The 13229-nt window shown below is 42.8% G+C and overlaps 1 protein-coding gene across 3 annotated transcripts in view; it reads right to left on the bottom strand.

Moving 5' to 3' along the window:
• The window catches only part of SLC38A6 (solute carrier family 38 member 6), a 79719-nt gene that overhangs the window by 15850 nt on the left and 50640 nt on the right, over positions 1–13229 (bottom strand). For all 3 annotated transcript variants that reach the window (XM_084836506.1, XM_084836515.1, XM_084836523.1), the window contains exons 7-10: positions 9218–9300; positions 8667–8725; positions 878–943; positions 205–258 (exon numbers count right to left, since the gene is read on the bottom strand). In XM_084836506.1, coding sequence (XP_084692632.1) covers positions 205–258; positions 878–943; positions 8667–8725; positions 9218–9300 — 262 coding nt within the window. The remainder of the gene's footprint in view (positions 1–204; positions 259–877; positions 944–8666; positions 8726–9217; positions 9301–13229) is intronic.

Below are 13229 nucleotides of genomic sequence, written 5' to 3'. Positions count from 1 at the left end.
AATAAGAACTGGATTGTACAGATCTCAAATTAGGCCTCAGTTTTTGTTGCATCGTATAGGGCTTAAAACACATAAGAAATTCCCACTCAAATTATCATCATTAGCACAGATAGCAGTACACGCAAAGATTTTTTTTTCAGCAGCTCTGGCATATCCCAAAGCTTAAACACATTTTTGTAGACTCTTATGATCTGTTAAGATTACCTCCTTGGAAAAATTGAAGAGTGCTGGCTGACAATCTCCAGTGGAATTTGAAACCTGAATAAGAGAAACATGCAAGTAATGCAATGAGGCTCATCAGTTGGCTTCAAATCACATAATTTTAAAACAACTTCAAAATCCTATGAATAAAAGTACAAAGCCTGTTCACAGACAGAGCACATCCGTACCCACCTATCCACACGTGGCAGCTGTACACTTTAACTGCCCCAATGCAACCCCAATGTGCTGAATTATCCCTGCAGCAGCCCACTACAACCACAAACACTGCAGAAATGGCTGACAATATGTGTGCAAACTCATCCTTATTCTCCCCCTTATCCAGGGATAAGGTACTCCAGATGAAAAGTTTCTTCTAGGAACACATCTTCCCCTGCAGATCACCTAGTACAGAGCATCTGCATGTATTAATGTTGAAAAGACTCCAGTGTGTAGCATACAAGTTGTAGAACCCTGGGTGTATGAACTCCTAATTATAAAGAAATGCATGCCTCCAGAATAGCTTGAACCAGACCATTTGTACAATTTCAAACCATTAAAAATTATTGCTCAACTAATCACTTTACTGTAAAATAATGTATTATTATTATTATTATTATCTAAAGAATTAGATATAACGCTATAACAAGTCAGGAAGGATTTCAAATAATCTGCATACCTGGAAGAACCCTACAGCAACATTTAGTGGTAAAGGACAAGGAATGAACCACTTTTTAATTATGACCTGGAGAGAGAGAAAACCTAATTAATACTTAAATAAATAAATAAATAAATAAATACTTTGAAAACTGTTGGCTTTTATATGTTTTTATCTTATTGTATTTTATGATATTCTTTGTTTATATTTTTTTCTCTGTGGTTGTTGTTGTAACCAGTGGTTGTAACAATAAAATTTTATTTTTTTAGTCATACTTTGCAGCTAGGTGGGGCTCTGTGTAACACCTGTAACCTAAACATCAGTCCACAGCCATAAACTGTAGCAATATGCAATGAACATAATGGCTTGTCCACCAGAGCACTCACCATGTTTTAGATTAAGTATGCACAAGATAGGCCTTGTTTAGATATTATTTCCTCCTGTCTGCTCCAAGATTATTCGAGAGAGAGATGAGGTTTGCAGTCCATATACCCTTCCCCTTGCTCCCCTCACCGTAAGGAGAAATGAACAAACAAACCAGGAAATCCTATGGTCATTTGAATGCGGACAAAGTCACTGCTAGGGCTGGAACGCTGGATGCAGACCTGGGACCCCACAGCCCCAAATGCACTTGCTACAGCTTTTAAAAAAAACTTTCAGAAGAGGTTGGTCATACTGTGGAGCGAAGCTGTGGTCACATTTGGCATCTGCATTTCTTCAGAGAGCATCTAGGTGATCCCACATGGACGCAGAGGTACTCTGGGGAAATCAAGATGCCGGGAGTGATGGCAGTTTTGTTCTGCAGTGCACCTGTACTCTTCTGAAAGTGAGAGAGAGAGACAGAGAGAGAGAGAGAGAGAGAGAGAGAGAGAGAAAGAAAGGAAGGAAGGAAGGAAGGAAGGAAGGAAGGAAGGAAGGAAGGAAGGAAGGAAGGAAGGCAGGCAGGCAGGCAGGCAGGCAGGCAGGCAGGCAGGCAGGCAGGCAGGCCGGCCGGCCGGCCGGCCACTGTCTGGCAAAGCAGGGAGAGTGAGCATGGGGCAGGGAGAAAGAGTGAGTGCCAGGGTGGGGGAAGCAGAGAGAGCAAGAGCGGAGAAGGGTAAGAGCAGGTGGGGGTGGGGGGAGACAGCATATGCCAGGGTGGGGGTGAAACAGGGGAGAAGAACTCAAGAGTGTGTGTGTTGATTCCCAGAGCATATCTTGTCCAGGGCTTCTTCAATCTTTGCAGTGCCACTGAAAAAAGAAGAAAAGATGCTGCTGTCTGGTAAGAGGAGGAGAGAGTGAGTGGGGGGGGGGGAGTGCAGAGAGAGTGAAAGAGAGTGTGGGGGAGGTAAGAGAAGAGACATGTGGGAGGAGAGGGAAGAGCTAAGAGACAGAGAGAGCGCACAAGTGCTGGGGGCAGGGAGAAACCAGGGGGCGGAACACCCCAGAGTGCATGCGTGGGCCCCCAGAGTGCATCTGGCAAACGTGGACTCCCCCAAATGGGTTAATTTCTCTCCACTGTGAGGGGGACAGGGCAAGGAACACATGGGCCTGATGTCTGTTCCTGACGTTTCCCCAGGGGCAACCAACAGGGAGAGGAATGACGCCGACATCAGCCCACAAGAATCCATATTCTATGGAACTATTCTAAAGTTCAACTAATTCCATGGCTCTCTAGACTGTGGAAAAATGGCTATTATCCAGAGATGCCTGAGTACAGCAGACGGCTGCATGCCGACTGCTCTACATGAGGATCTTCTCTCACTCTGCACCAGATGATTAGTGCTGTCAACTCTAACAATGCTCTCTGTTGCAGAGGGAGGAAGGGGGCTCTGGGCTGTTTTTAAGGGGGGGGGGGTCTAATAGGAGATCACTGCTATCAGAGCTGACAACACTTACTTTCAGTGGCACAGGTGAGGTTCAGAACACCGTATGTGTGCGTATCCCAGATGCAGCCCCCCACCACTGCCATCAGAACTTGTGACAGAGGAGGGCATTCTGAGCAGAAGCCTGTTTATGCCAGGTACAGTTCTCACAAACAGCAAATGAAGTCGTAAACCTGTGCCTGGACTGTACCATGACAGATGGCAGGGGGGAACTCCTATGCTTGAATGCTGCTCCATATAATACTCTGTACTCATTCTTTTAATATCACAACTCCAGAGTTCTTTTTGTGTGCAAACGGTTTTGCCTTCCTTAGATCATTCATTGTCACAACAACCCTGTCAGGTAGATTATTGTTACTCCCAAAACAAAGATGAAAAACAGGCTGGGATCACCCAGGGAGTCCCTAGTTGAAGTGGGATTTCAACCCACTTGATAGTCTCTCAGGTCAAAGCCCATTTCTGTAGCCAATATTAACATTAGTTCTCACAGGCAATAATCTAAACAGATGGTTTGCCCTTGAAACCAAGAGTAGAAAATTACAGTAAATGTAAAAGTATTGCTTCCATATGCCTAGTGCAGAACCCCACCCCTCACCCCTGAACATATTGAACCATATCTACTTGTGACAGAAAGAAACACTGTGAAAACTGCAGTGTATATCTCAACATGACATCTTTCCAGCTTCAAAAAACTATTATTTGGGGAAACTGAATTGCATTTAATACACCTCCCAGAATTTCAGTGTGACAAATAGATGTTTTAAAAATCTATACGATTTTGGGGGTTTCTTTTTGCCATTTTTTAAAATTGCATTACTTTTAATATATAATGATACAATATTTATATGGTGTACACATACCACACGACTCCTAAATTGCCAGACAGGCACTATAAAATACAGTAAGTGGCTCTAGTTACACAAGAAACCTCTTTACTAAGAGACAACTTTCTGCATTAGTGTTAGCCAAGTCAGCATGGCTCAGTGGAAGTAGATATGGAAGACCTGGATTCAAATCGTGGGTTCAGCTTACTGAGTGACCTTGAAGCAAGTCATTTTCTCATAACCTTCAGTTGTGCCATTTGCAATTTTGGCCTCACAGGTTTGCATGAAGGAGCATGAATAAGGAAGACTGTAGAACACTTTCAGATACTAATCAAAATGCTACATAAAATTCTAAGCAACAAATATATGCAGTTACTAGATGAGGTTCCTGAAACAAACTCTTTTCAAACACGTCCATACTTTAAGAATACACATGCCTCACTTTACGGTTAAAATGAGCAATCTTCTACCTACTCACTTAAGAATACTTCTCATTGAATTCATTAAGACTTACTTTCAAGTAACAATGAGTAAGCTTGCACTGTATTCAATGGTACTTATGGCCTTAATATTTCACTCTGCTGTTTCTTCTCTCAATGTTCCTTTGGGCAAGCTTCATTCTCCATACTCCATGACATACTTACCCTTTTCTTCTGCCACATGCACAAGATAGCATCTTTTTAGTCTGCATTAATTAATCTGGAATAGATACTGAACAGGGGTCCACAAATGTAGTCCGTCAGGTTGAAGGCGGTGACAATATTTTTCAGTCTGGCTACTGTAATGCTGCACTACGAAATGAGAGATGATCGCATCTATGCTCTTGTGCTTGGATTTCAGGAGCACTAAGAAGAAGCAAAAACTCCTGTTGCTTCTCAGTGCCTCTAAAGCTCAGCATAACATCAACGATGAGATTCTGACCCCCTTCCAAGTCCACAGTGCAGGGTAGGGTCAAGGTCAATGGCAACTACAAATAATGGCTGGCTAGCAAGGCCAGCCAAAACTTACAGTCTCCCCTGCTGTGAAACCCAGTTTTGCACTTAAACTGAAGGCAGACTATGGCAGCAATGCTAAACACACTTACTAGAGAGTAAACCCCCATTGGTAACAGTGTGACTTACTTCCAAGTAAACATTAATACAGCTGCTTTGTACCATCCCTGATCCATCAATAAGCATGGACTGGGAGAACCACAGCCTTCTAATCCTAATGCTGTTAAACCACCTGGAAGTTCGGTTTCCAGGTGGACGGCTGAGGTTGCCATCCTATCCACTCTTACTTGGGAGGAAGACCCATCAAACACAATGGGACTTGCTTTCAAGCAAACATGCCCAGGAGCAGGCTAGATGTGTATTGCAAGGTAACTATTCTACCGCCATGGCCCAGGATCTAAAGACCAGTGCAGCTTGCATCCTGTAGCTAAGGGGGGCTTTAGATAAAAACAGCCACCTGGCCCCCAATGTCCTATGCCAAGCCACTTTTGAAATTGAAGGGAATTTGAAACAGAGTAGGGCCTGGTGCTCAAAGTTAAAAACCCACTGGGAGTGACCAAGGAGCTGGGGCACATTAGTTGTAGATAAGCCAAAGTCTGTAGTAATGAATGGGAATTCAGTTAACTCCTCCTCCAGATCAAGCTGCAGAAGATTATCATCTCCGAGCACTGGCAGAAGTATTTTGGAGTTCTTGAGAGACACTGCCCGCAGGGAGTGGCTTTGATGTCTGATTTTATCGCATGGTTCAGTTCCTTAATGGGTTGGTTGTCTTGCACTCTGGATGGCATTTTTGCTGGATAGTCCTTATGCGATTTTTATCTTTTTTAAAAAGCGAAGAAAAACAAAACGGGACACATTACCCAAGACCTGCATGCAAGTCAATGCAAGCCAAGGGAGTCAAGGGGCATTCCTCACGATTCCAAAGCAAAAGCACTGAACTTCAGCACTCCAAGCCTGCTCAGGTGGAAGGAGGAGAGGGGGAGGGAGGGAGGGGCAGCCCTTCTAGAAGCACAACTATTCGTTAATTCGTTCACTTTCATCTCTATTCCAACCCCAGGCCAGGGAGCAACCATTTAAAAGAAGGGGGGGTAGAATAAAATACTCAATTAAACAGTATATAAAAAGATTATTACCATTCCACCCAATCTACATTATTTGGTTTTGGTTTTCTTTTAAAATGTCTTTTAAAATTAAAATATGCATCCCTACAGCACCAGTGTACATGGCATCTCATTACCGCACTGATGCTAAAACTCAAGCCATTAAAAGCCAGCCCCAGACTACTCCGCAGGTGGTGATTAAGCTCTTCCAGGGCCTTGGGCTAGATATCCCAAAGGAAAGAGGAGAGAGGGGATGACCATTTGCTTGGGTGATGTTTCCTTTAGGAAAATCCCAAAATAATGGGGGGCAGACCTGCTGATCTTGGCACTCAAGATCCTACACAGCTGCACAAGTGACAGTAACTGAGGTAAGACAGGTAGGCTGCCATTCTTGCACACACCAGCCGATTTGGTCACTTTCGTTTTATATCAAAAAAACTTGTGCCAAAGCAGTCTTGCATACACAAAAAGATCTGAAAGGACAGGAGTAAACCCAACAATTCACTACCATTTCCTTTTCCATATTCATGCTGAGCCCCATGTGAGTCTATGCAGACATTCAGCTCCAATTTATTTCAACAGAAGCATCTTCCTTTGGAAGCAGGGAAAACCTGGGTGTGTCATTGAAGCTCCCATGTTTGTAGGAAACTGCTGGACCACTCTGGATTTTAATTTTACATTTGTATCCTATCTGCATCTCACCCTTCCTCCAAGGAGTTGGGGGGGGGGGGCTTAGCCATTTTTAACAACCCAGTGTAATCTGAAAAACAGCATCTGGCCCGGCATCATCCGGTGAGCTTCATGGCCAAACAGCGATTTGAATCCAAGTCTCCCAAATTCAGTGTGACACTGCACAATGTTTTACACCTGTTAATGTGTTTTCCTTTATTATTCCTGTTTTACAGATGGGAAACTGAGGCTGAGAGACAGTGACTAGCTGGAGGCCACCACTATTATTTATATTTTACTGAGTTTTTGTTAAGCAATACAAACAGACAGGAGAACTGGGGGGAAAGGAAGGGGGAGAGTTCTGAGTTAATAAACATAGAAAACAAGTGAAAGTCCACCTGCATTCATCATGAGTGAAACTCCACCATAATGGCTTCACAGCACAGACAGAACATGAAATGAGATCTTCCCAGTCTAAAGGGCTGGTTCATATGTTGCCTTTGTGGCCTGGCTCCCGCTTCAGTGTGTCCTCTTCCCACAATGCTTCAGCAATGGGGAAGCATTGTGACACTGTTACTCCACACTCCAGCACCTCTCCTTTCTGATGGCATTGTCTATGAGGGTGAACACATATTATGCCAGTTTCTCCTATGTGACATTCCCATTACAATTTACAGGAACCACACAGGAAGCAGCAACCCTACCAGTAAGACAGCATATGAACTGGTCCAAGTTCTCTATCTAGTTCTTTGACAACTGAGCATCTAACATGGGGAAATCTTTCAGAAGGAAGGGTTGCTTTGCTCTGTCAATTCATACTTCAAGGCCATGTGCACTGTCATTTCTTTTTCAGCATCAATTCCCTCTCTTCTAAAAGTAGAACACTGCTTTCCATCCTAAGGTCCATGGGGCTTGCTGAAGCTAAAAATGAAAGCCAAGGTTTGCTGTAAGCCCACCGAAAAAGGCACAGTGACATTGTGTACTGTTAAAGGACAGTATCCAACGCTGCCCTTGTGCTAGCAGGAATGACTGCTAGTGCTTCATAGTGCAACTGGAAACTAGCCCAAACTAACCCTTCTGGAATGGGACAAGACAGCAGAGCTTGTGGAAGGGAGCTCCACTGACTCATCCTGTTCCAGAAGTGCTAGTTTGAGCTAGTCTCCGGAGTTGTGCTATCAAGCATTAGCTTCCTGTTGCGCTAGTGGTCATTCTCACTAGCACAACATGATTGGCGCTGGCAGACTGTTAGTGTTGGATACTGCCCAAAGTCTCCTTTGAACAGTCTGCAGATAGCAACAGCCTACAAGGACTGTACATATGCCAATTTGGGGGATTCCTCAAGGAATCAGGGAACAAGGGTTGTTGGAATGCCCATGACATGCGAACTGTAAGCTGCCCACTCCCCTGATCCAAACAGTGCCTTTACATACATATCACCCTGATGGAATCTGAGGCTAATTTACCTCTGGTATGCAGTGCTGCCACAAAGCCCTCTACTTGTCCACAATTTATAGGCCAGGCTGCAGCCAGCATGTGTATGTGCTGGAGCATGGAGTAGCACATTTTTAAGGTTATGGCTGCTGCATGGAAACTATTACAGGTAAGGGTTTTGTGGGCACAATATATACAGAAGTCTTGGAGACAGATTGTGCCTAAGTTTATCCTGAATTTCACATGCCTGCTAAAAACTACTACACTTCCACATACTCTCTCGTTCACAGAAACCACTACCAATCCAAATGCAAACCAAATGTGTGTCAGCACTCTGCTTTCCATATATCATATAGGAATCAATGGCTGTAAATATCAGCACTGAAATGCCCTAGTTGGCAAAGAGAGAGAAAGGGGGAAAATATTCCTTTCAGCTGGAAAGAATAAGGTCTTTGATATATTAATATATACATTAAACTGCTCAAAAGAGGTTTGCTGCTTCTTGTGCTTTTTATTATTAAACTAACATGTACATTCAATTTACTCAGAATATATGACATTTTCTTCTGCACGAGTTGCTGTAAATGGTGGTTGGAAGCAAAGATGAAAAAGGGGAGGGGAGAAGCACATGGGCCAGCATTTTTCACTGCCTTGTCAGCAAAACAAATACACTCTGCTGTATTTTACAGTCCAAAAAATTAACGACAGTAAATCTTTTCATATTCCTGATTTTTCAGCCAAACAAACATCCAAAAGCAAGAAAACACACACACACACACACAAACAAATATAAAGGACAGAAGAAGGAACACTTTGGGGTTAGAGGCAAGTTTTTAAAGAGCAGACATCCATTTCAAAGGAACTCTGAAATCCATCAAAATAATAAGAAAACTTAACGTAAAGCTGCGATCTGGGTTTTTTAGACTTACCACAAGAGCAAAGTACACCATAAAGAAAAATGATAAACTACTTGTGTAGCCAAGAAAGCCTGTAAAATAACAGTAAAAATAAGAGGCAATTTATAAGGAAAGTGATCCTGATGTAGGGCTAAAAGAGCTTCACGTTGTAGGTATGTTTTCCATTACAGAGCTTGGTATCTGGGGCTTAACTCAGAATAACAACATTCCAACTTGCCTGTCACAGATCATTTATGTAGTTTTGTAGGGCAGAATTAGAACTGGCTTACCACTAATGGCATACTATAAGTAAATGCAGCTCTTTAATGTTCTGCTGTAAAGGTTTTATTTTAGTAGAGCAGACAAAATACTACTGCAATCTAAGTAATAGGTTAACTAGGCAAGGCTGGAGGACATACTAGGTTGCAAATAAAACTGCCCCCCTCAATCTTTCCTTGAATCTTAAAAAAAAAAAAACCCGTTAAGAGTTTCTTTTAAACCCCTCAATTAAACTGCTACTAAAAGGGAACACTACAGCTAATAGTAATTATGACAGCAATAATACCCCCTTTAAAATTACTTACCAATTTTAGGAAGAAGTGCTAGAGGGAAGACAATACAAACTGAGGTAATCAGCAACAGCAATCTCCCATCAAGGTACCAGGAACTATTAGAAGAGAGAACACCAGGTGGCTCAGTGTCCCTGTAATAAACCTTCTTACTAAGCACTGAGCTTAGATGTAGATCTTGGGGAAATAAGCATTTTAAAAAATTAAACTACCTTCTTTAGTTATAATCACTTCTAGAAGTCAATAACTTAAAGGTTACATTTGGTGCAGAGTTGAAAAATGCAATTCTACTACTCACCATAAACTATGAACAGGTTAGAAGGTCTGTCACCTATTTAAAAAAACCTTAAGCTGAAATCCTAAGCAGATGTATTGGGAAGTAAACCCCATTGAACTCAGCAGGATTTACTTCTGAGTAAATACACATAAGACAGTTTAATTAAAAAAAAATCTACTGCCCAATTACTCAGGGACACATGTTTAATGAAGTAGTGTCTTGTTTGTGAATTGCAAGCAACAAGCATTCACAAACCTATTTAATTGATAAAACTGGTTTAACTGATTAAACTAATTAATTGACGAGGGTTGCTATCCCAGCTTAGCCACAGGGAAATCTGGGTAGTCCTGGGCAAAGCATTGTCTTTCAGTCTAAGCTACCTACTACACAGGCCAGTTCTGAGGATACACAGGGTACACTGGGGTATGGGTGTGGGAAGTACTAGAGAAATTGTTAGCAATAAGAGCTAACAAATGCAGGTCCTCCCATCACTGTGCTTTGAGGACAGAGGCGTGTTCTCCCCTGCCAGGAAATGACATGCATAAAAAATGTTAGAACCCCTTTTGACTACGAGCTACAGAGTCACCAAGAATGTTCTGAAGGAACATCGTGTTAAGAGCCCTCCTTGCTAAAACCGGAGTGCCAACTGATGAAGTGTCTTATGCATCATCCTTTCGAGTTGTTCCCTATAAACACCTTGGGCTCAGGTTTTATTTAGCCCCAAACACTGATTAGCAGCTCATAAACGGGCCAGGGCATCCTATTACCATTTATGTGTACCACTAATACTTATGGGCATGTCTGCACTAGTTGTGGAAACTGGGTGGACAGTGCTGATCCAAGGCATATTTTACATACATCTGACCGGCAGAGGTAGGCAACATACATCACTGGGTACATCAGGGTAAAACCACACCTGCAATCGCAACATAATTTGTGTAGCTGCACCTGTTGCGGCCAGCCTACTCTCTTGCTGCCCCCAAATGACCCCAAACTTGCTCTCTTCTGAGGAGAGAGCTCAGCATCACCCCTAAAGGCCAGGAACTTAGTGTGCTATAGCCACATTTCCCTCCTCTGAGTTATGTGCAGAGGAGGCTCTATATTTGGGGCGAATGGGGCGGTGGCCCTCTGCCTCTCCTCCACCAACAAGTGGCAGAGAAATCTCCCCACAACCAGGCATGTTTGCTCCAATACATGGCATGCAGCTGCCGATTGCCACACATGATCTTCTCCTGCCCTCTGCTAATCTCAGTAGAATAGTACCTGCCCTGCCCTCTGCCCCACCAGCCCCAATGTACACCAGCTGCCACTGATTACGTGGGAGCCACACTGAGAAAGTGAATTAGCAAGTGAACTAATCTGGTTGCAGACTAGCTCTCGGTTCACCCCTTCTTTCCAACCACTATCTAAACCTACTGGCCTCATTAAAGATCCATCTGGATTATATGTCACCACCACTACCACCCCGCTCAACTCTGCATACCGCGAGATCAGAAAGGGGCTGCGGCCTTGCATGCTTCCTTGCTGCTTCCCTTATAATATGTGAGAGGTAAGGTCTGACCAACAAGCCCCACATTTATTTGATCGCAAGATCTTCAGTCTGGAAACTACCAGCTAAGCGGCATAGAGAAGCATGGTGTGGGAGTGGAGGTATCATAAGAACAGGACCTACATTTCTCAGAAACCTGATACATGGCTGTTGTTCTACCACCTCTTCCACATTTTCTCTTCCCCCACCCTTTGCATAGTGCAGTCCTATGCATGAGCACCCAGACACAGTGGTGCAACGAGGTAATTTTAGATCCTGGACTTACTGATCATATAGGGACCCCCCACCCCTTTAGACGTCCATAAGAACATAAGAAGAGCCGTGCTGGATCAGACCATCTAGTCCAGCATTCTGTTCACACAGTGGCCAACCAGCTGTCGACCAGGAACCCACAAGCAGGGCATGAGAGCAACAGCACCCTCCCACCCATGTTCCCCAGCAACTGGTGTACTTAGGCTCATTGCCTCTGGTTCTGGAGGTAGCACATAGCTATCAAGACTAGTAGCCACTGAGAGTCTTCTCCAGGAATCTGTCTAACCCCCTTTTAAAGCCATCCAAACTGGTGGCCATCACTACTTCCTGTGGTGAATTCCATATTTAACTATGTGCTGTGTGAAGAAGCCCTTCCTTTTATCTGTCCTGAATCTCCCACCAATCAGCTTCATGGGATGACCCCGCGTTCTAGTATTTTGAGAGAGGGAGAAAAATATCTCCCTATCCACATTCTTCACACCATGCATAATTTTGTAGTCCTCTATCATGTCTCTCCTCACCCTCCTTTTTTCCAAGCTAAACCACCCCAGCTGTTGTAAGCTTCTCTCATAGGGGAGATGTTCCAGCCTCTTGATCATTTTTTTCTTTTTCTTTTTTCATTTTATATTGTATCCGTATTACTTCATCTGTATTACTTCAGTTCAGAAATGGACATTTCTCTTCTTCTTCCTGACATGTTAGAACAACATGAACAAAATTGTTTGACTATGCCAATTTTAAAAATCAGGGCATGAGCATTTTTGCATTTTAAACTCACTTAAATCATAGCATCATATTACTACAGGAATAAAATGGAGCTTGCTTCCGCTGCCTGGATACTCTCATCACCTACTGTTCTGTGGTGGTCATTTGGGGGCCTCTTGGACCGCAGGGCCCTGGACATTGGCCCCAAGGACCAAGCCTAACTGCATCCCTGCTCAGGCAGATGTCCCACTGTGTTAAACGGTAAAGAGTGTTTAGGAATGCAGCCTTAAGGTAGAGACAGGCAATCCAGCTGCAGGAAAGCTGTTCCCTCTTCTATTCTGTATGCACTAGTGCTCCAGGTTCAGAGGCTGCATAGAGCTGAAGGGGAAAGGCACTGCCTTTGAAATCAAAAATGAATCCTGTGTGCAAGCCTATAACAGCGCTATCTTCACCTGCTTGAAATGTATGCAAGATGCATTTTTTATTTTAGTGCACTATTTTTGTGTTATAGAGATTATTTTTAAAAAAACAGGAGAGAGTCGTGTGTTGCTAAGCATATTTGAACTAAATTTATATTGTACAATATAATTAAATATCAAAACCACTTAATGTGAACTAAAAATAACATGTCATGTCATCACACTGGGGGGATAAACAAGAATAACCATCACCCTAATATGTCAGTTCCTTGCACATTTAAAGTATCTACTTTGATTTGGCATGGGATTATGTATTTTTCATTTATAAGCATTTCCTCTACTTTAAAAATCCATTGCAGGGAGGTACACATGGATGTTCTGCTCCATCATAGATTAATTTAATGAAATTTAAGGCTCTTGGGAACTAGAATCTCTTTTAAAAATGTTATTTAGGCAATTGGGAATTCTGCCCTATCAGCACTTAGTCTTTGGCTGATGTTGACAAAAGCAAGAAAGATGCTTCTTGCTTATACAGCAATTTAAAAATATTTGTTATGGAAAGAACAATATTATTGGAGAAGGTAGAAGCTTCCAAAGTTAGGGCTGTGTTCTCAAACCAGCTTTAAAAACTGGCCATAAATAAAACAGATCCTTTTTAAAAAGAGCTGGCTAGGTCATATGAGGTTCACTATAGGGTTAATAATTTGGCTCCTAGAATTTTCTATGCTGTTTTGGTTTGGCTTTTTTTTTGGTAACTATTTTTATAAGGACCTGAACGTCGTCTCTGGCCAAGTGTTTTCCTTGGCAGTTGAGAACATCAACTGC

This window comes from Heloderma suspectum, chromosome 1 (assembly GCF_057233095.1).
Source record: "Heloderma suspectum isolate Gila_16-S chromosome 1, 16-S_ref, whole genome shotgun sequence".
NCBI classification, from domain to species: Eukaryota; Metazoa; Chordata; class Lepidosauria; order Squamata; family Helodermatidae; genus Heloderma; species Heloderma suspectum.
This window is presented reverse-complemented; position numbering and strand designations above follow the sequence as displayed.